Raw genomic sequence first — 23,346 nt, 5'->3', positions numbered from 1 at the left:
GACCCCTGATGAGATGGACTGATTCAGTGAGTGGGGTAATGAGGGTATATTTGTTGGAGAAAATGAGATTGGCACAGAATAGAGCAGTAGGCTTTAGTGCAGTTGTACATAGGTTCACGATGAGTTGCAGGTGACTTAATGACACATAACAACAACAAGAACAATAAAGTTATTTAGCTTCAAATATCCTCAGTCAGATTTTAAGGGCAAATGTAATAGTATTTTCCAATGTAAGAAATCCACAAGACAATATAAAAGCTAACATATATACATCACAGAAGACAAGGCAACATATTTTGTAATGTAAGAAAAATAATCAGTTTAATAATTACAAGAATGTAGCATAAACATTGTAGTAGTCAATAGCAGGACATTGTCTGTGACATTTAAATTAAAGTTTCTCCACAGTTGTTGTAAATGGATACGCTACATTTTCTAAAGAAATGATTGGCATTAAGAAAGTTTATACAAACAAAGGCAGTTCTTTATGTCCGGGACATCATAGTGCGTGAGAGACAAGCACACACACCATCAAGTACAACGAAAAGAATTTCAGATGCTACATTTCAAGATCGTTTAGAACTGAAAGTGCTTCACATCTATAGGATAAGAAATGGCTTCATTTCCTCATCCATTACAGATGAGAGCAAAGAAGTAATCCTTTAAAAAGTTAAATAGACAGAGCCCCTTTTTAATATCTCTATCAAAGTCCCAACCTCTTAGAAGGTCACACTGTGAAATGTGTAGTCTATATATAATAGGGCAAGTTTTAAAAAGAACTGCTTTAAGATGCATTTTCTTTGCTCCCTACAAAGCCTAATAAAATACTGAATTCACAGAAAGAAAAGGCAATGCATTAATACAAGGATCTCAACAGCCATTCCCTACTTAGAGGGAAAAAGATATTAAAAACATAAGTATTCTCATTAAATACTTGAATCTAATGATTAAGGCATGTTCTGTAAGAGATCCATTCTGGGCTATGCTGACAGCAACATTAACTGTTTGGAGAGGACAGATGCTAAGTCTTTCAGCAGAGTTACACAGACACATCACCCTTTAAAAAGTGATGGAGAGGATCAGGTAATTAAAGTTGTTCCTGAGTTAAAATTTGCAAACTTCAATACACTCTTAATAGTTTTCCACTGCAATGTTTATGCAGAACCTAAGAACAAATTGGAATTGTAAAGCACAGCTTGCAGGGTGGGGTGGGGTGGGTATAAAAAAGGACCTGATCTTGGGTTTTTTATTTTGTGAGTATGAGCAAAACACAATGCTACATAGAGGAAGTTGGCAATTATAATTAAGAACAAACCACTGACTTGTCTTGAAAGCATCAGTATGCTCGGTGGCTAGGCCACAAAGAAACACTGTGCACAAGGCTTCTGAGGAAGGTGGGCAAGGAATCCACGTAGGCAATCAATCACCCTCTAAGTTTACAAATAAGGACTGTAAATTGTTAACTACCAAAGTGTTGCAAGAATAACTACAAAAAAATAAGAAAATGAATTCTTTTTAAAGATGCCCAGTTCAAAGGCACTGAAAAACAAAACCAAAGGATTCTGGTCCAGCTAACGGGCAGCGTTTCTAATAGACTGGAAACAAGAAAGAATCAGACCTGATGCCAAGCAGCTTTTTTCCGAGACGTCTCAGTGCACAGTGGTGCCATTTTGGATTTTCTAAAAAATTATTTTAAAGATAAAACTCTTGTTCTATGAAAAAGTTTCTCTTACTTAAAAATTGACACCTTCAGAAAAGGGGGAAATAGGATGTGTGAAATAGGACATAAAGTTCCTGTGATCACTGTTAGTCTGTCTCCAAAGCAGAATGAAAAGCTGGGTTTGTATGGGCAATGCACCTTCTCCTCCAGGGGCTGGGATGACTTTCTAAATTTGCAAGTTCTGATTAGGTCTCCCAGAGCGGATTCTCAAAGTCAGGGTAAAGACAGACTATCCTTCACCCATCTCCTTAGCTATCTGTGGGGGAAAGTTTACACATTTAACTTTGTGTTACTAAGAGTGAACTTTAAAAATATGCATTGCTTTAGTCTCATTGAAAGAAGGAAATCCCCCCGCCCCGCCCCAAGTCAGCACTAAAGTAATGTTTGCTGCATTCTGATGGTAACACAGATCTGAGAATTTAAATTGGTCTGACGAGAAATCTTACCCATTAGTGTTAGCTCACAGTATTGCCTTGAATCATTTTCACTGGCTGCAGGGATACAGAATAAATAATACGTTTTATTTACAAGTTCTCGTGTTCTAGTTAAGATTTCTCTTTTGTGGGGAGGACAAAACTGTGGACTTTATCAAGGTATTACACCAGTCTATGATAACTCTGTGTAATCTTCCAAAATGCAGTGAGTAAACTCGGATAATCACAGCATGGAGATAGAGCAGAAAACAGCAAACATCTTTACCCGGATACACTGGTGGTACATGCAATTTCTTCCCTAAGAAAAAGTCAACATCTTAGACTCTTTATTTATTCAAACAGTGCTGCATTCAGAGCAATGCATGTTTGTGATTGTAATACTGTTTGGAGAGAAAACTTTTAGTTGGTATTAAAGTATATGTGCAGATATAAATCAGGTTAAATTATTTAAGCATACTGAAATGGAAAGTACTTTACTAGCTCTTTGGAGGCTATGTAGGTGTAGAATACATCAGTCGTCTACCAAAAGCATCCAGGTACTTTCAACGTCTCTCCTTTCAGATGAGTGGACATGAAGACAACTTCTAGTTCAGGTGATAGAAAGACTGTTGTTGCTGTTAGGTGCTGTCGAGTCGAGTAGAGTATGATCCACAGCAAACCTATGAACAATAGATCTGAACCCTGTCCTATCTTGTGCCATCCTCACACCTCTGGACACACTACAGCCAAATGCAGCAGTCACTGTGTCAATTCACCTGGTCAAAGGTCTTGCCCTCCTTAGCTGACTCTCCAACTTACTGAGTATCACGACCAGAAGGATTAGCAGAAAGGAAATTCTAGCACAAGTATTAGCCTAGATATAGCAACCATGGATATGCATTCAAAATTGAGTATTTACAAGACATATGTATATATATATATAGCATTTGTACATATTCAATTAAAATTCTGAAAAACAAGGATTTTTAGTCAGTCACTGCACTTATTGCAAAAATGAGGTAATTTAGATGTTAACAGAGTACATTTTAATGTAGTTCAGGATCCCCGGTCTCTATACCTCATGTCTGGATTCTTCAGTTATGGTTTGATCATTTTTAGTCATATGATAAACTCCATCTTTTTTATACACACAAAGCAAGACAATGTTTCCATCCAGCACAGCCCTGCTTTTCAGTCTCTGAATGTTATCACTGCCTTGGGTCAGAAGGCTCCCCAGCTTAGTCTTGATGGCAAGAACCCATGGTATGGTGTTCTTTATAGATTGGTTTCATCCCACGCAGGATCATTCATATTCTTTAAAACTTTCCTCACAAGCTTTTCTAGGTCTTTGCGGGCTCTCTGTTCTTCTTCTAAAGATTTCTTCATCTTTTTGTTATCCTGTAAATGAAACAGATTAAAAATGATTTCATTATGAAGACAACTTTCATTTTCTAATATATGTGGCTATTAACATTACAGGGCCTCCTCTTCTTCCTCCATCAAAATCCCAGTGGGCTTTTGTCTGTGTGATGTGATTCCATAGATAACAGTCAACTGGTCAGAAGAAACCACACAACTGATTGCTTCTATAAAACTTACAAGCCTAGTACAAATTTCACTTTTCTTTTATGTACACATGGGCTTCTTCAATGGCTTTCAGGGAGCCAAAACAAATCTCAGATGGACAAACAGTTCTAAAGTCCATGGTCATAAACACTGAAACAATCTCTATTATCCTAAAAGAATGGCTGAAAATGTTCAGAGTGGTTTGTAGGAATTATTCTCTTTTTAAATTTACATTCAAAGGGTTATGTGGCATCCACTTCCTAAACAACTTGCCTCCAGAAACTCTATGAACTTTGATAAATATCGATAGCTGTAGAGGGGCTTCAGGATTTTTGTTTATAGGGTCGCTATGAGTCATGCTTGACTCAAAGACAATCAACAACAACATATGAGAGAATGAAGTAATAAAGAGTGACAAAAAAAGGAAAAAAAAGTATAAAACACTTAACAAAAATTTACTCCTAGATAAGAAAACAAAACTTTAGATGAAGGCCAAGAAGGAAAGTGATAATTACTGTTAGGAAAAAATACTTCCTCTACTTTTCTGAGTAAGACAATAAAAATGGACATGAGGGAGCCATGAATTAACATTGTTTGCAGATATAAGTTTATCTATGACATTTGAAAGAAACAAAACTTGCTATGGAATTTAAGTGAACTTGACAACTTTTGTACTATGCATACAATTCTATGTATATACCTGAAGTAAGATGAGCAAAATGTCATTGCACTATGGTGAATTAATGACCACAGTGCTAAAATACTACGGAGATTACAGTTAAGAGAGAGAATGCGAGATCCAAGATGGCAGCGGAGGCAGAGACAGAGTGGTGAGCTGCAGGAGCAGCAAACCACTTAAAGCAGGGCCATTATGGCCTTCCACAGACTTTGGCTTATGGATGCTGGGCACCGGCCCTCCTCAAGACTGGTATAGTGAAGCTACCACACTGGTGCAAGGTGGACTGGGTCTGGAGAGAATTCTTGGAGCCAGGATGGCGGCTGTGGGGGAAGCGGGCGCCCGCTGGCCGCCCGCACAAGAGGGGCCACGCAGCCGCCGAGCGCCCGTGCGGCAGGGTGGGGGGGGGCGTGCCCAATGGCCGCCCGTGCTGGGGGGGTGTGCGCGCCCCGCTGGCAGCCTGTGTAGGAGGTGGGGGATGGGATGGATGCCCGCCATTTGCAGGTTTGGGTTTCCTTGGACAAGCCAAAAAGGATGATTACCTATACAATGGATTGCTGAAAGTCACTGTGAGTCTGATGACCTTAACAGTGGCAGCATGCACAAGAGGACCAACATCCTATATGCACCACATATTTTGTTCTGTTGAATGCTTCTGCCAAAAGATGGTCAGACCTGGGGGTAGTCTGTTCACAATTCTCAGGTTCCCTTTATCATATATAAAGGGGGAGGGCAGTGACACCTACTTCAAAATATAGTATAACCACTTATGGGGGGGGGGTGTAAAAGTGGTACTGCTGGAATTGGAAACACTATCCCTGACCACAGAGTCCTCAGTCAGGCGAGGGGACCAGACTGGGGTAGGGGCAATTGGATGGGGAGTATACCAGCCAGCTCCTGGGGGGTGTTGCCCTGCCCGGGGCGGGCTGCCCTCGGCCCCCAGCTCGGGGCGAGTCGTCGCAGCCCTCTGCCCGGGGTGGGCTGCCCTTGATCCCCGGGTCAGGGCGAGCCGTCGCGGCCCTCTCTGCCTGGGGCGGGCTGCCCTCGGTCCCCGGCTCGGGGTGAGTGGTCGCAGCCCTCAGGGTGAGCTCCTCACTCCCCAGATTGTGCCATATGACCCCTGGGTGGGGAAGGGGAAAAAAGTCCTTCTATTTGTAACTCACAAGTTTGTTCTCTCTAGGTTTGCTCCCTTTCCCATAGGTAACCCTAACACTGAGTTTTACTCCAGAATTGACCCTGAACCCAGTGCCAGTGACAAAAACGAAATACAACTGACAGCTAAGGAAGCAAAGGAGGATGGAGCCTCTGGGTTCAACCAGCCATCCCCACTGCACCCACCTGGGAAAACACTTTGCAGTCCAGAGGGGAGAAAATGGCAGGAAAATATCTTCTAACAGAGCAAGAAGGCAAGCAGCTTTAACCCAAGACCACCAGTAAGGTGATAAAGCGTCCTCCCTTCCCCCCTTTACATCTACGCCCCTGTTCAGCATGAAAAAGCCCGAGAGTCGGCATCCAATTCCCAAATCAATAAGACAGTTGGTTTAATTACCATTGGAAAATGCTTGTCATTCCTCTGTAGCATCTGGTCCCCACTGGACCCTCATCATTTCCTTCAACTGCTCCCCCCACCGACCAAACTGTGCAGCTCTGCAACTGCATCCTGGCCCATCCTCACCTTTCTGCCCCCAACCCTCACCTCCTTGTACCCCCAATATGTTTTTTCCAATAAAAAGAGAGAGAGACAGAATGCAAAAGTTCTTATCAGCTGTTCATAGGACTACAACTACTACCCCTGCCATGAAGTTAGAAGCGACTTCAGAAGGTGTCTGAAAGTTGCAAACTGCAAGAGAAGAGACTGCCTATCTTTCTCCCTTGAAGTCCCTGGTTAATTCAAACTGCCAGAAGCACAATGCATCTTTGGATTAGCAGCACAATTCCCTAGGGACTATGCCATCAGAGCTCATAACAAACAATCTTGATTCTCTTTTTATCCCTATATATACAGGTGTACATTTGTAGAAAAAGACACTATGAGAAAATCATACCATATAAACATGGCCAGTATTTGTAAAGGTGGGATTTATACATATTTTGAATCCAATTCTTTAACTTCTGAGTTGCTTACAGTGTTGATCTTGTTAAAGATCTTCTTAGATCAGTGAAGATCTTGTTAAAGAGTATGCTTTAGAGATTAAACAAAATCTGGTCCCTGGCTATTCCTGGTATCCTACTTCCTACCATTCTGTCTCAGGATGGTACTCTAGTCTTATGTTATTATTGTTATGTGCCATCGAGTGGCCTGTGGCTCATAGCGACCCTATATACAGCAGCTCTGAAGCCTGCCTTGTCCTGAGCCAGTCTCTCTGACTCCAACACACCTACCCCTACTACTCCAGTTACTGAGTCAATCCATCTCATCTGGTGGCCTTCCTCTCCTGCACTGTCCCTCCACCCTTCTGAGAGTTCTGAACAAGTTCTTAACCCTGGGGCTGTGTTTGTGTCATTCCCTCTACCCAGATGACTCTCCTTGGACATTTGTTTACATGACTATTCCCCGCTACCAGTTTTGTCAAGTCTTTGCTGGTCCATTTTGCCTCCTGGGGAGGCTTTCCCTTATGCTCTACTTGTCACTCTCCCTCTTTACTGCTTTATTTTACTTGCTTGCCATTGTGTCTCATGCACTATTACTGTTCTGCTGATAGCTACCATGCACAAATGGAATGAAATGCTGCCTATTCCTTCATCATTTTCATAATTGTTTTAAGACTGAAAATTGTAGCCACATGCAAGCCTCCACTGACAGAAGAGTGGTGGATAGACACAAGGTGCACTGGCTAGGAAATGAACTCTGGTTGCTTCCATAGAAATTGAGAATTTTATCATTAAACCACCAATGTCCTCTTCCAATATTATGCTGTTGTTAGGTACCATCAAGTCGAAATTGTTTCACAGTGATGTCCTATGACAGAGATCTATAACATATGGTTGTTGTTATGTGGCATCGAGTTGAGTAGGACTTTTAGCAACCCTATGAACAATAGATCTGAATCCTGTCATATCTTGTGCTGTTATAATCTGATATATTGGCACCCATTGCTACTATCACTGTGTCAATCCATTTTGTTGAGTCTTCCTCATCTTTATGATTCTCCCAACCTTCCCAAACATGATGTTCAAGGAAGAGCCCTTCCTAAGAACATGCACACAGTATGTGAGACAAAACTGCCATTTTTGCCTCTAATGAGCACTCTGACTACATTTTCTCTAAGACATATCTGTTCCTTTGGCCATCCGTGGGATATTCAGTACTCTTCTCCAATACCATAAGTCAAAGCCATCAATTCTTCCGGCATCCTTATTCACTCTGCGGCTCTCAGATGTATAGCTAGTGATGGAAAAGATCATAGCTTAATCAAGCAAACCTTAAGTCTTTAAACTGACATCACTGTTACTCAGTGTATTGGAGAGGTCCCTGACAGCAGATTTTCTCATTGCAACATTTCTTTGATTTCTTGACTGCTGGTGCCAAGAGCGTTGACTTTAAGTCCTAATAATATGAAATTCCTAGCATTTTCAATAGCGTTTTCAAAACTGCCATCACTGTCTCACAGATTTTGTATATACTATTTGGGCTTATTAGGAAGAAATGAAACTTCTCTGATATATACACAACCAAAAGAATCTGCTATAATAATACACAACCAAAAGAATCTGCTATAATAATACACAGAGTATCGATGGATCTTTTGTATAGTATACGACAATACTATGTAGGTCAAATACACATATATTATTATCTCATGTAGAGGTGTATCCTGTTACTAAGGAAGGAACAGAAAAGTTATAAATAAGGGGTGATGAGGACCCAAAAGTTGCTATGGCTAAATAACTGACCTGCTGAAAGCATGTTTAGATGCCCATCAAAGCTTGTACCTGTGGTATTTTCCTATCTTGTAATCAAGTGAACTAGGGTGGCTTAGTGTTTACAGAGCTGTGCTACCAAGCCAAAAGCCTGTGGTTCAAATCCACCAGTTGCTCCACAGAAGAAAGAGGATGAGCAATCTCCTGCTGGATGATTTACTGCCTCTCATAACCCACCGAAGGATCAGTTAAGAGTTGATTCCAACTCAACAGTTCATAACAACAACATAACCATACCAGGCCACACTGGTGTCATGCTTCTCCTTTGCTTCCATATTCTATATTTGACTCCCAGCTCCTTTCTTCTCCAATATCTTCTTACCTTATTGTTGTTGTTGTGTACCACCAAACTGGAACTGACACACAGCTGACTCTTCAGGGGATTTTCAGACGCAGTAAATCGCACAGGAGTAGACTGCCCATCTTTCTCCTGCAGAGCAACTGGTGGATTCAAACCTTTGCCTTTGGTATTGTAGTGTAGATTCTTACCCTAGACCACTAGGCAAGAATAACAGTTCCATCATCACTGACCAAAGTCATCTGCACACAATTCTAATAAATAGCCAGACAGTTTAACTTTATTTGGCTTCTCAAGAACAAGAGTCAGGTATTGTTCACATCAATGAGTGACAGCCACTAATACAATAAGCATCTAATAACACTTTTCCTCCTTATGGACAATCAACTTCAATTTTAATGTTTTCCTTTGTTCTCTCCTGTTTAAAAAATAACATTGTATTTAAAAAAATAACATTAGTACACTGATTATAACTTACCTGTCTTAATTCTTGGACTTCATCCTTTAATGCATATACAGTATCAACAAGACTCCTGAAAGAAGAAATAAACACATAAATAGGAACAAGGAATAAAGATAAGGATACTCTACCTAGAAAAAGCCCAAAGCACAATGTTAAGTGGAATAAATGTTCTCTGCCTTATTTAACAGTCCCTCAATTCATAGACTCTAAAACAACCTAATTCTATGTATGTTGTTATTGTGTACTATAGAGTCAGAGTCGACCCATAGCTGACCCTTCAGTGGGTTTTCAGAGGTAGTTAACTGCATGTAAGGAGACTGCCCACCCTTCTCCCACAGAGCAGCTGGTGGCCTCAAATCATGTCCCTTTGGGATTGCAATGCATGCAATTGTCTTGTCTCTAGGCCACCAGAGCTCCCTAATTCTATATATAGTAAGCTAAATTTTAGGTAAGTAAAACTCCAATTTATGAAGAGAAAGAACATGAAATTCCTGAAGTCATACTCAAACTTTTAAGAAATTTTTCTGACTCCAGCTACTTTTTATATGCTTGTTTTAAAATACTGAAAAACATCTTACTTTTCTTCTATCACTGTCTGACCATTACTTTTAGTTTCTTCAACTATAATTTTCTCTTCTTCTGGAAGCAAAACTTGTGGAGCAGATTCTTTGCGTGAACCTAGGATTATTAAAATAAAAAAAAAAACACTACAGATAAATACCATGATAATATTAAGAAAAATAACTTGACTATATACTAGTACTGAAATATTAAATTGCAGGGATTGTACATTAAAACACATTTCCATCAAGATAAAACAGGTATTAATTAACCTTTACCAATTTACACTACTTCAGTCCAACTCGATCCAGTCTTTTTCATGCCTAAGGCAGTATAAACGAAATGAAACAAAACATAGCCTTTTTATAATTAATTAAACTTCAGAGACCTAATCTGGATTATGGATTGCTCTTAAACGGTAAATGTTCAACAGGTGGAAGGGTAAATATTTGATTATATGTCCCTGTATACTCAACCAAAAATATAAAGTTTGAGTCATTATATTGAGTATTTTAGGAAGACTTAAAAGACCATTCAGCTAATACACATTGAACGTCTAGAAATTTAAAGTAAAGAAAATTAGCAATAAAAACTTTTATGTCATAGTGAGATTTAAAAATGCCATGACAAAATTCAGAAAAAAAGTAAAATCTGATTTTTGGTTCTTTTAGGAAAATTCTGTATTCCTTGGAGAATGTACTTGAAAATAATTGTTCACATTATCAGACCAATTTATATCCCATTTTAACCAATACAAAGCACTTTGCAACTAACAATCTCTTAATATTTGTTGTCAAATATATACTTAAAGGTGAGAAAAGAGAATCAAATATTAAAGAGGTTTATTCAAGGAAAAAAAAGAAGGTATCTTATGATTTTACACTGTAATTTCATTTAAGGGATACAGCACTGTGCTGCCAACCTAAGAGCATGCAGTTTGAATCCACTAGCTACTCTGAAAGAAAAAGACAGGCATTCTTTTCTTGTGAGATTTATAGCCTTTGAAAACCTGCTGGAGGGTCAGCTATAATTGGTTCTGGTACACATAACAACAACAACAACACAGTGTCATTTATATTTCTTGAAAAAAATGTGTGAGACGCAACCTACCACAGAATATAAATTTGCAAGTGGAACTGTGATCTTTCCATTTAAAAATATACTTATTGGGGGAAATAGCAAATCAATTATGGGAATAGTGGTTCAACTCACTGATTTTCACTTTTGTCTGCCTTGCCTTTAATCTGTTTTCCTAGAAGTTCACCAAATTGTAAGAGTGACACTTGTTGAGTATTCTCACTGTTACAGGAAAGGTTCAGAATAATTAAGTTTTTAAAGACATGGTTTTAAGGAATAATTTTATCAGTATTTTAAGCTTTACTCTTCAGCACAAAACAAGATTTTTATTATTATTGAAAGCTTGATGACTAGAAGATTCATAAAATATTAACTAACATCCAAAGAGTATCTTCATCATCATCATCATCATCATCACTAAAGTAGTGTGAAAACATTAAAAGAATTTACATTTACTAGCAATATGATCTCTGGCAAACAGCAATCTTTATGTTGTCATTTTCAGATCTGCAAATGGGGGTATTAACATCTGTTCTGGAATCTGTAGTTGGTACATAGTTAATTAAGCATGTTTAGGTACTAACCAGAAGGCTGGAGGTTCAAATCAACCTTCTAGAAGTGCCTTGGGAAGAAGGTTTGGCAATCTACGTCTAGAAGAACCAGCCACTGACAATCCTAAAGCACAGCTCTACTCGCAAACACTCAGGGTTATCATGAGGAGTCATGATTTTCCTGAGGGCAGCTAGTTTGTTTGGTCTTTTAAGTAACATCTGCCTAGGACTGATTTCACAGAGTTTCATGGATATCAAGTAAAAGAACAATTTGAAATCATACATCTTATGAACTAAATAAAACTGAGATCCAATTTCCTCTGTCAGGTATCAGAGTTTAGCATTAATTTCTTGGTAGGCAATTAAGTATAATTCTATATTACATTACACACATTTCAAGGCATAAAGATCTAAAAAAAGTTTTATATATTCCTGATAATACTATCAGTATATGAAAAAATGTATTACTCAAAACTTTGTCACTAGCTGTGAGCTAATATAACCTAGTATAGTTAAAGATTAACTTATCAAATACTTATTCATAGATGACTTTTGCATTGTTTCATGAAAAAGGAAAAAAAAGAAGAATGAAAACATCTCCCAAGAAAAAGAAACACCAAAAACCCTTTCAGAATATTACAAAATTCATTACCAGCTATTTGTCACTTAGAAGGCTGTCACCTTGCTGCATGCCTACTAACTCTTGAAAGGTCAGATACCATTCTTTCACAAAGTGATCTACATACTCAGGGGATTCTTTTTGAGACAGAATGTAATATACTTGAGGATGAGGTCCCCCAAAAAATAACTTACAATATTTCTTAAGAAATTTAAGGGTTAAGGAAAAGTTCATCTTGGACTATATGCACAGAGTAATAGAAAAGATTTCATAAACATTCACATTTCTAGGAAAACCACTGTAGGAAGTATTTTAACTTAGTTTTCCCTGTGAAGAAAAGCAAACTGCTATCAGTCAACTTAGTCAGGAATTTTCACACTGTTATCAACTACTATTGTGTTTTGAGTCCAAAGAGATGACCATGTTATATTTGAATCAAGGCTAGTGTCAGTTATGCACTGTCACATTGGTTTACAAAATAGAGTAGCTAAAAAGATAACAGATTGAAGAAGATTTTACATAACTTCAGGAAGATTAAATATTATTTCTTCCCAATTAACTGTGTATCAACTAACTCTCTCAGGAAGATTAAATACTATTCTTTCCCAATTAACTGTATATCAACTATCTCTCTAGACAACCTATTTATCGGTTGTTAAGGTTTTCATGATCAGAATCAAAGTTTCAAATAAAAGAGTAAACAGTCAAAAGGGTGTTTATTTTATCAAGAAAGGAGCTAGATTTGCAATCGATTGTCTTACAGAAGTGCTGTGGATACAATGAACTAGGCATCACCAGTCTGAGGTCTGGGATTTTATAACCCCCCGTGTTTCTATAAATTTAGGCACATCACTTAAGCATGGAGTTTCACTTTCATTATCTGTGAAACAAGACAAACACAATGAACCACCTCTGCAGAGTTGTTTTGAGAATTTTTAAAATTATGCTGTTTAAATCTCTTCTATCAAATAAATTAAAAAAAAATAAAAAGCCTTTAGTTTCACATGCAACACAAATTTGCAGAACCCTGTAATAATTGGGTAACAGTTGCAGATGCATGATACAGTTATTGTGTATCCAAGTACACTTAAATCACACATTTAACTATAAGTTATAATATGGTTATAAAAAGAATAAATTCATTTTTGAAATATCAATACTAACAACGCTATTTAAAGCTCTATTTGCTAGGAGACTTTAAAAGAAGACTATCTGTTAGTGTGGCTAGAAGTCCATGTACCAGGTCTGCTTTATTTCAATTTAAGTTTCTAAAATGACCAAACAAAAATGATAGTTTTTCAATGGAACAAGAAAGAATATTCTTCCCACCACCTCCCATCCAGATTTACAAGTATGCTGGCTATATCCTTCGGGAATAAATCCTAGGAAAAAATATTTAACAATTTAACAGAGATGGTTAGATCTCTGCTTTAAATCATCTAACATGTTCATGGTGATTCTACCATAATCAAGATCAATGTTTTCCAAACTGTGTGTAAAACACAAATTTTCTTTTTCCAGAAGAAAAACAGGGCTCCTTTGACTTTAAGAGAGGATGTACGCTACAGCTACTTCTCATATAGCACATGTTTTGAAAAGTTTTCCTGAAAAAAGTGTATCTTTAACTTTGGATTTCCTACTTTCTGAGTGCAGAACTGTTTTTTTAGCATCAATATTAACATTTTGCAGGTTTTGGAATAACAGTTTAAGAAGTGCTAGACTGAACTACAGAAGTTTAAAAATACATACATGCAATTGTTTGTTAGTCTGAGTATCGTTTTAGAGGGAGTGAGAGAGGGAACCTGAGGATAGGAATTGGATAAACATGAAAATAGTGAAATGTTAAAATTTTACTTGTACCAATCCAGCATTTCTCAGTTTGAAGGCTCTAAGAATACACCTGAAGATCCTTGGTGTCTATCCAGAAACCTTCACTGAGGAAACAATGCAATGAGAGCCCAAAGCCACTGTCAGTGACCACTAAGAACTGGGAACACATGGCAACCCCAACCATAGAAGAGTGACTGAAAAATCTAAGGACACATATCATATATTCTATTACCTGAACACAAAATTTGAAATCTTAAGAGATGAAAATGCACACGCGCATGAAAAGACCCACACCCACACCCACACACACTCACTTCAGATTCATCCATAGACCTGTGGGTTTCAGTTTGAGTAACACAGATCAACACTAACATTTTCATTTTAGAGACAAAAAGATTACCAGAGAGATCACTTGCTCAGATACCCTAGGCAGGCTTCCAAGTCCCAATCCATTAGATCTTTGACGTCATTCACTCATTGCCATCAAGTCAAAACTGAGTCATAACTGATCCTTACACTGGGTTTCTGAGACTGTAAATAGCATGTGAAAAGACTGAGTACCTTTCTCCATCTATGCAACTGGGGTGGATCCAAACCACAAGCAAGGTGTAGCCTTTGGGTTAGCAGTGCAACTCCCTACAGACTATAGCACCGGAGTTCTCTAGTATATATCATTTGTAGTGCTTTACTTAACTACATAAACTGTTACAGAAATAACTTACCCTACCAAATTCATGACATGTATATAAATATATATGCACATAGGTGTGATATTATATATATTAAAACCCTATGAAATAATTTCTAGATAGCCTCTGAAAACCCACTGTAGTGTTAGCTATGAGTCAGTTCCAACTTGACAGCATAAAACAAATAATAACATTATAGTTGAAAGAAAATGTATTTCATAAATTCTCTCCACAAGTCAGCTAGGCTATTTTGTATTTTATGGCTGTAGTAAAAGTCTAAGTACTCTCCCCAGGTTTTTAAGCCATCAAGTTGAAATCATCTTTTAGCTGACCCTCGCAGAGGGTGTTCTGAAGCTGTAAATTGCATGAGAGGAGACTGTCCATCTTTCTCCTTCAGTGTGGTTGGTGGATTCCAACAGCCAGAGGCAACTCAACTCTCTAGACAGCCTCTGTCTAGACTATGGGGTCAGCTAGGAGTTGTTCCAACTTGACAGCATAGAATAACAAACATTATTCTTAAAATCTATTGACTATATTTTCCCCCAAAGTCAGTTAGGCTAATTTGTGGTTATAGTAAGATTCTAACTCCTTCTCCGAGGTTTTTAAAACGATCAAGTTGGAATCAACTGGTAGCTGACCCTCCAGGGGTCAGCACTGCAACTCCCTATTGAGGGATTACACCACCAGAGCTTCTTGCTTTTAAGATAAGAAACCAAGGATTTTAAAAAAAAAATTATATCTGTTTACAGTTTGTTTATTTTTATTTACTAAAAACCACAACTAATCCTGGACCTGGCACAGTGTTCTTTTCTTCTGTTTCACTGTTCTCGACGAAACAAAAAACTAACTGACCATAGTCTAAATAAAAAGACTTATACTTGTGCTCTTTACTTTCTCATTTATACACAAAAATTAAAGTCTTTAATATACCTTTTTAAAAAATGATAGTTTATTTTTTTTAAGATGAGGGAAAGAAATGCAACAAAAAAAGTAGTATTATAATTTCTAGAATATATTTAACCTTGAGGAAGTAATTTTTCTTATAGGAGGCAGACAGAGTATGTTCTACTAGCTGACTTTCCTCTGTAAAATGCTCTGTTCAGGATAAATGACAACATTAAACTGTAAACTATGCTGCCCCCCACCCCCACCATGTAACAAATATTAAAAGCCACGGGCTAGCAAATGCAAAATTTATTTCAACTGTACATAACAGATGTCTTTATATATATATAAAACAAACACTTCATTGCCATATGCAACCACAAACAATAATATGCATACTGTACAATACAATACAACATTCAGATATACATCCAATTGATTTTTTCAAATGGCAGTCAGCTACTAAAAATGGCTTTTCCCATTGACAAATAAAAAGCACAATAAATAGATATTTTTTTTTCTCAAGATCCTACACCACTATATACACATTACTGTGTTTTGGCAATTGTATGCAAAACACACAATTAATATAGCTTATTATATACTTATGGCAAGTATTAAGTTAAATGGGAACACCATTTAAGCCATTTGTAAAGGCTTGATAATGGCTTACAACTACCTTCTAACTCAGATTCTTCATCCTTTCATTATAATACTAACTGTACACATATACATTACAAAATTGCATAAACAGAAGATACTATTTCAGCATGACTCAAGTTCCACAAAAATAGAAACACTGACCCTTTGAACATCGTACCACCATTGCCACACTAGAATTTCTTTGAGACCTGGCACTAATACTTCTAACCAGGTCACAAAGCTAGTGGTGTCAGACATTCAAAACAAAACAAACAGAAAGCCAGATTATTATTCTGCAGTGATCTTAGCATTAAAGAATATTATCAACATAATAATTTTAAGGGGTACAAAAAAGAATGGTGGTAAATTGTCAAAACTTTGGTGTATAGAATATCAATTAAAATGTCTTATCTTGATAATCCATGATACTTCCTGTGTAAAAAAAGATCAAGTGCAGCAACTGCATTTCGATGTTGTGATATATACAGCACATGACAAATGCAACGCAAGTTACTAAGGCATAGCAAAGGCATTTAAACCAATGCACCAATTATTACAATCTCAAAGCAAACAGAAAAGGTAACTCTATTATTAGTATCAGAAAAGATGACTATTCTATGTAATATAAAATAAAACAACTTTGCTTCTAAATTCATTAGATGACTGGTATTAGGTATACAAATTTTGCAGTTACCATATCTTCTAAAAAAATTCCATTTGTCATTTGGCTACCATACATAAACCCCATCTCTACTGTGAATTAATACTGGGCTCTGACCAATTTTAAAAGATTACTTCTCAACTTTCTTATTTATACTAATTGTTATAAAAAATAGCAAATCTTACATGTTCTAAATAGTTTATTAACTACTTTAAAGGGAGCAAATATTTAAAATGAACAGTTTTCCTAATGACTTCAGTAAGAATGATTTATATACAAATAACTCATAGCATGAAGTAATAAAGCTGTTTGACTTTTAAAAAATGTCACTGGCAGAAGTTCACTAGCACCTCTGGGCTTGTGAGCAACAGAACCCAACTCCCAGGAAACAATCATGTATTGTTTCAAGTTATCACTAAGTAAAAAAAAAAAAAAAATTCAGAACACTGAGTACATGGATTTGGCGAAGGAGTGGGGTGGTGGAAGAAGAGAGAAATCACAGCCACCTGGAATTACAGCCATCCTAAAGAAAGGAAAAAATGTTATTCCCGATTCATTATGACCTCTGTTTTCTGAATCTAGTTTCAATAAATACTTAAAACACAACCTTAAAGTTTCCATTTTAATACTAAATATATTGTGCATTAAAGAGAACACAATTTTTCCCCCTCCAGCAATGACCAGATGTAGATTTGAATGCTACAACTGAATGTAACATGCCACATTCAGTTCTTTTTGAAGCAAAAATTAGTCTGAGTGAGGCCAGTGAAAGCTCATTACAACAAATCCCAAAAAACTGAGATTTTTCTTTATAAATGAGTTACATGAAAACCTAGCAAATCTTCAGTGGATTGATATATCCCATTACAATAAAGAAGATATGCTATCTGGGTTGCTGTAAATGGAGTTTCACTGCAGCTAATTGCTGAAAACAAATAATGTGTTCATGGCCATTACAGACAGCATAAGTATGAATGTCAGGGGTGCAGCCAAGCTGTGACTAAAGCCAAAGCATTTGATATTTTTAAGTATACCAAGTGTCTACTTGAATTCAGTCTAACGTACACTTTTAGTGTGGAAAATTCAGATTTTGATTATTAAGCCTTTAATAAAATAGTACAGGCTTACCAAGTACTGTAAAATAGAAATTATTCAACATAGAAAGTTTGGTGTGATAAAGTAAACGTCTGAGCTTTGACAGTTAACTTTGCCTTTGGAGAAAAGAACTCCAGTATCATTGCCTAATGGGAACACAGAGACTGTTGGCCACTAAACTGAGGAGCGGAGGGGTATGGGTGTCAAAGGCAACCTCTTACAGACATGAAGCAGACTTTTTTACATCCTCCAAGGCAAAGAACTCATGCAACATAAACAGATCATTTCATGATTACCAAATGCTCTTAATGATTTTTCAGAAACACAGCTATCTAAATTGAATTTACAGTACTTTTGTTGCATATTTTCTTCTTATCTCTCAACAACTTGATCAGTGTGCCTATTATACATTAAAAAATTAGATCACTATAAGGCTAAAGTCTCCTCCATATTGCTGGCACTTAGATCACAAATCTGTATGGTTTCAGTATAAAATATAAAAGTATTCATACAGCTGTATCAAAAAAGAAATGAAACCATTGCTACACTGAGAATAGTAATAATAATAATAATAATCAAAACCAAAACCAATTGGAGCTATAAAACAACACTATCCATTCAAAAAAAGAAACCCTCAGGTATTGGCTTGTGAATAATACCGTATCTCCCTTCAATAGTCAGTAATTTGAATGTATATTCAAATTGGCAATCAAGCCTCTACAAAGTACAACGGAAAATATCAGAAACCGCTCTCAAAAGTTGTTAAAATATCACATTAAAAGAGACAAGGAACAGCAAGAAAACATCTAAGAAAAGCAGGCTGTGATACAACAAGCATTTGTTAAGAAAAGCTCAGAGTGCATTAGTTCTGGTGAGAGATATATGAGCAACAGCTCTTACGAGATGTAGAACCCATTCTGTAACTATGGGCTGTCCATATACTGTCATAGTCAGAGTCTTCTGAGAGGTCTGAAGGCTCCAAACGAGAAAGGCTACTGCGACGACCCAAGGAGTCTAGACTTGATTGGTCATCATCAGCCAAGACGTGATTATGCATCAGGTCAGTGCCTTGCCATGCTAAGGATGTATGGGTGAAATGAAATGGCAGGTGTGGATAGGCAAAGGTGGGATGAGAAGGAAAAGGAACAGGAATAGCCACAACCAAAAAACATGAAAACAAAAGCAAAAGGTGATGGGAAGAGAAGGAAAAGAGAAAATATTGTTAAAAATAATGGCATCAATGTTTATTTATCCTTATTTATGGCTGGGTTTTAAAAATTAACTAGCACAATCCTTAGAATAACACTAATTCAATATCAATAAGTAAACTTAAATCACGATGTTGCTGCCAATTGTTTCCTTTAAAGTAACTAGTATAAAGTATTCATTTAAGAAATCTTTTATAAATTCAGCCCAGCTCCAAAAGATGATTTTACAAACATTTGACAACCAATTCTACTCCCCTTATAAAAAAAGTCTCCTTTAAGACATTATTTGTAAAAGGAACCATTCATGTGGCTAATTAAAATTACTTCCTATTCATTAAGTAGGTATTTTAAATGCAGAATAACTTCAAAGGGGTTTTGACTTACTTCTTCAGCTATCTCTGCCAAGACTATAATCACCAGAAGTCATCTTAATCATGAGGCACTAAACTTACCTTTATCAATACATAACCACTGTAAAAATTTCAGAGTGGAGAAATGAATTAAATAGGGTCCATGTCCCTCTATTTTCCCCACCTCCCTCAGTCTACTAATCTACTGAGTGAGTAGAGCTCCTTAATAGTGCTCACCAAAGTTCAGCCAATGAAAATGAACACAATGGGAAGCCATGTCTGTTAACCATGTTATCAATCTTGGGCAGACCCCCTTTTATTGTCAGGAAAAGATAAGTGAACTGGTAATGCCACTATGTTAAAAGGAGGACAACAGAAGGAAGTGGGTACAAAATGGCAGAACAGAAATAACCCCATGAGTGGTTGGCAACTGTGATCAATGAAACTGGCCAAGCAACTGTGACTGAGAAACATGCAGAACCAGAAAGGGGTAAGAAAGCAGAGGGTCCTCTAAGTACACACTTAAGGAGAAACAAGAGGGCCCTTTGTGATGTTTTAATGGTAAACCACAACAACCACTGATTCCTTCCTTGCTCCTGCTTTTGATCAAAGTTAACTCAGTTTCAAAGCCACAAGAAGATTAAGCAGTGGACTACTGTGGATTTCTTTATAACTAAATCATAAAATTGCTTCTTATACTTAAATTATTCTCAGTAGTAGATGTTTATAGCTTTTTGGTATCCAAAAGTATAACGAACAGAAGCCAATTTTAGGTAAAATATATTCTACTATAAAAACTCCTTTTACTAAGCATTTAATGTGAAAAGTGTTATTTTCACTATATCCAAATTGTTTTAAATCTTCAGAGCAAAAGAATCAATTTCTCCTATCACTACCTTTTCCTGAGAATGCTAGGTTTAAAACCGTATGTGATTTTAATCCCCTTGAGGCTACAGGGTGGTTTGCCCATAATATCAATTAAAAACAAAAATCAATGCATTGTCCAATGCTTGTCTTGCACAAGAGAAATGGAAATAGAGAGGCAATGGGATAAGAAAAGATCTGCACAAATTATGGGCCGTTCCTTTCAGGCAGCCAGAAGAAGCAAAGCCAAGAGCATATTACATGGCACTGTCTCTTTATATGAAAAACACGACTTGCACTAAAACACACACAAAGCTCATATTACCTGGTCTGTTCATCTGAGACTACTGGGTTAAAATTTTATTTCAAGTAATTGAGATACCTAATTATGAAAAATCTGAAATTCAAAAATAAAACAAAACTATGGCCATATTTTATAGTTCATTATGTAAAATATTATCCCTAACAAATCAACAAAACTGTCATACCTTAATCTGTATCCATATTTACAAATTCTTGCTTGAGTGCTCATACTATGCTAGATTATCTATACCATCCTACTCTAGTGACTAGTTACTATAGCTGCTATGTGCTGTTAAGTCAGAATCAACTCACAGCTGACCCTCCAGGGGCTTTTCAAAAGCAGGCAATCACACAGAAGGAGAATGCCCATCCTTCTTCTGCAGAGCAGCTCGTGGACTTGAATCATGTGCCTTTGGTTTGGCAGCACAGGTCCTTACTACTAGAAAACCATAGATCCCTAATTAGTTACTACGGGGAGACATTTTCTTGAGAAATACAAGCCATCCTCCCCGCCCCCCACAAAAATGGCAGTCTGACATTTGGGAAAAGTCTTAATGACATAGGTCAGAGAATGATAAAGTATGGACCACAAAAATTTCTAAATAATCTGAAGATACAACCTGGAATTCAATCTGCTAGCGCTATTTCCATAGCTGTAGTTATCTTTAACAAAAGTTGAAATAGTTGAAAACTTTTCACACTTTTATTTTTAGCATTAGTTTAAAACAAGTACTTTAATAACCCGCAGGAGTTGGCAATGAATTGGTAAGAATAAGTGACTCATCAAAAGTCAAGGTGAAAGGGTATTAAATACATATGATCTAGAAAATGTCAGAAATAATAGGTAAATTGTCTATTTTTCTAAAAAAATAAACGTTAAGAAACAACAATACAAAGGACACTCTGCAGTGTCTGTCTATGGCCATTTAGAGCAAGCACCTCTATGAAGTGGTGGCCCTCAGGGAACACAGTGGCCAGAAAGAAGGGGAAATAACTCCCTTTCACAGAAATAAACAAAACGCACATCTATCTTGATCACCCTGAACTCAACGGTCAACTTCTAGAGAATATTTTAAAAAAAAAAAAGAAAAAAGGTGCTCCTTCTCCTTGGCAGTTAGTGTGAGGGTGTGCTTGGACACACATTATGAAAAAAATTTTAAAAAAATAAAAGAAAAAAGGTCCTACTGTCCATAAAATAGATAAGAATAGTTTTCATCTAAAGGAAAATGCAATAGGCATAGGAAAATCGAGTAATAAGGAAATTTACCCAATAAATTAGTTGGTGTCTATTTTAAACATCAGTAATATTTACAAAAGAGAGAGTGGATAAGAAAGCTTTGCTCCAAGTTTCTTTTTAAGTCATTTGAGTAAGTTAAGGAAAAAAAAAATATTGTCTACACAAGACGCATAGTTAAAACAACCCAAATAACATATTAATCTTCTATTTTCTTCTATAAACTCTTCTTTAGGAAAAGCCAATTGTCCTTGACTGGCTCATGACTACCCTATGGGGCAGAGAAGAACTGCTCCATGGTCTCTGAGACCGTTAAATCTCTATGAGAGGGAAATGCCTCATCTTTTTTTTTCGTGGAGTGCCTGATAAGCTCTAACTATCAACCTTATGGTTAACAGCTCAATACTTATATATGTAACTGGCCACCCAGGGCTCCTTCACTAAGCAAAAAAATGTTAACTCTGATAGTACTTTGCTATCTAAAAAAAAAATCCCACTGTTATTTTAGTTATAGCTGTGATTATTTTCCAATGATTCAAGGACTTCAGAGTAAGCCACTAAAAACCACACACACTGAGGAGCTATGCAATGGGCATTCCAGAACCATTTACTTTAGACTATTTACACAAAACACAGTAACACATTTCTTACTAAATTTTTGTGACACTTACTTGAATTAAGTGTTTGTCGTGTTTTGGCACTTGTGCAGTAAGCTTCAATAACTTTTAGAATTTGAGCATCTTCTTCCAAAGCAGCTGTACCTGTCAAAAGAAGAACAAAGCTGTATAATTTAACTAAATTTAATTACTAGTACAATTAACTAGATTAATTAAAAACTGTCTTATTATCATTTCTGGATGAACTGATAATCTCCTTGTCAGATAACTATTTTTTAAGTATTATAAAAAGTTATACTCAAAAGACTAAGTATATTTTATCTGCAATGTATCTGGCTATGAGTTAATACAATGAATAAATAAAAGCTACAACACTAATTCACAGTAAAATGACCCTATACCCTCAAATTAGCAGGCAGGGGGAGAAGGGATAGGAACAAGCAATTCATAAAACAGAGTCAATAAAAGAAGTTTAATCTTAATACTAAAAAACACAAATTAAAGTAACATCTGGTTTATTCAAAGCAACCCGATGGAAATAAAAATCATCAATAATTCTTAATGTTGATGTTAACATGACCAAAAGAAAACACTTGAAGTCAATGATAGTAGTGAAAACAAAGTCATTCTCTAGAATTTGACAACATTTACAGAAGGTCTCTGAAAAGAGTATTCCTTCTGATTCATATATCACTGTTGTTGTATACCGTCAAGTCAGAACTAACCTACAGCTGACCCTCTGGTGAGTTTTCAGAGGCAGTTAATCAAACAAAAGGAGACTGCTCACCCTTCTCTCACAGAGCATTGGTGGATTCGAACCAAGTGCCTTTAGATTGCAGTGCAGCTTCTTATCACTAGGCCACCAAAGCTAGTAGAAATTTAAGAAAAACACTAACAACTAAAACTCAATACCAGGAGACCTGAAAGTAGTACCAGGAATATTAAAACACCCCAACCTAGAACTTGATTTTGAACCATGTAGTGTCTCCTTGCTCTATTCTGAGAACTGCCTCCTGGTCCAAGTATAAGTTTTGCATTAGCACAATCAAATGTTCTGGGATTCCATTCTTCTCAGAGTCTGCCACAGCTTGTTGTCCAAAGTA

General features: G+C 36.8%; 1 protein-coding gene across 5 annotated transcripts in view; it reads right to left on the bottom strand.

Moving 5' to 3' along the window:
- Positions 1 to 3,408: 3,408 nt before the first annotated feature.
- ARHGEF7 (Rho guanine nucleotide exchange factor (GEF) 7) overlaps positions 3,409 to 23,346 on the bottom strand; it is a 277,811-nt gene continuing 257,873 nt past the window's right edge. For 3 of the 5 annotated variants that reach the window (XM_006883801.1, XM_006883798.1, XM_006883800.1), the window contains 2 exons: positions 22,298 to 22,387; positions 18,403 to 18,744 (listed from right to left, as the gene is read on the bottom strand). In XM_006883801.1, the coding sequence (XP_006883863.1) occupies positions 18,530 to 18,744; positions 22,298 to 22,387 (305 nt within the window). In that variant the 3' untranslated portion in view covers positions 18,403 to 18,529. Of the gene's footprint in view, positions 3,532 to 9,072; positions 9,128 to 9,635; positions 9,736 to 18,402; positions 18,745 to 22,297; positions 22,388 to 23,346 lie in introns of those variants that run through there. The other 2 variants (XM_006883799.1, XM_006883802.1) reach the window with 1 other exon arrangement.

Source organism: Elephantulus edwardii, unplaced genomic scaffold (assembly GCF_000299155.1).
Source record: "Elephantulus edwardii isolate Elephantulus edwardi_28Jun2011 unplaced genomic scaffold, EleEdw1.0 scaffold00030, whole genome shotgun sequence".
Taxonomy (NCBI): domain Eukaryota; kingdom Metazoa; phylum Chordata; class Mammalia; order Macroscelidea; family Macroscelididae; genus Elephantulus; species Elephantulus edwardii.
Note: the sequence above shows the minus strand (reverse complement) of the source record. Positions and strands in the feature narration are given on the sequence as shown.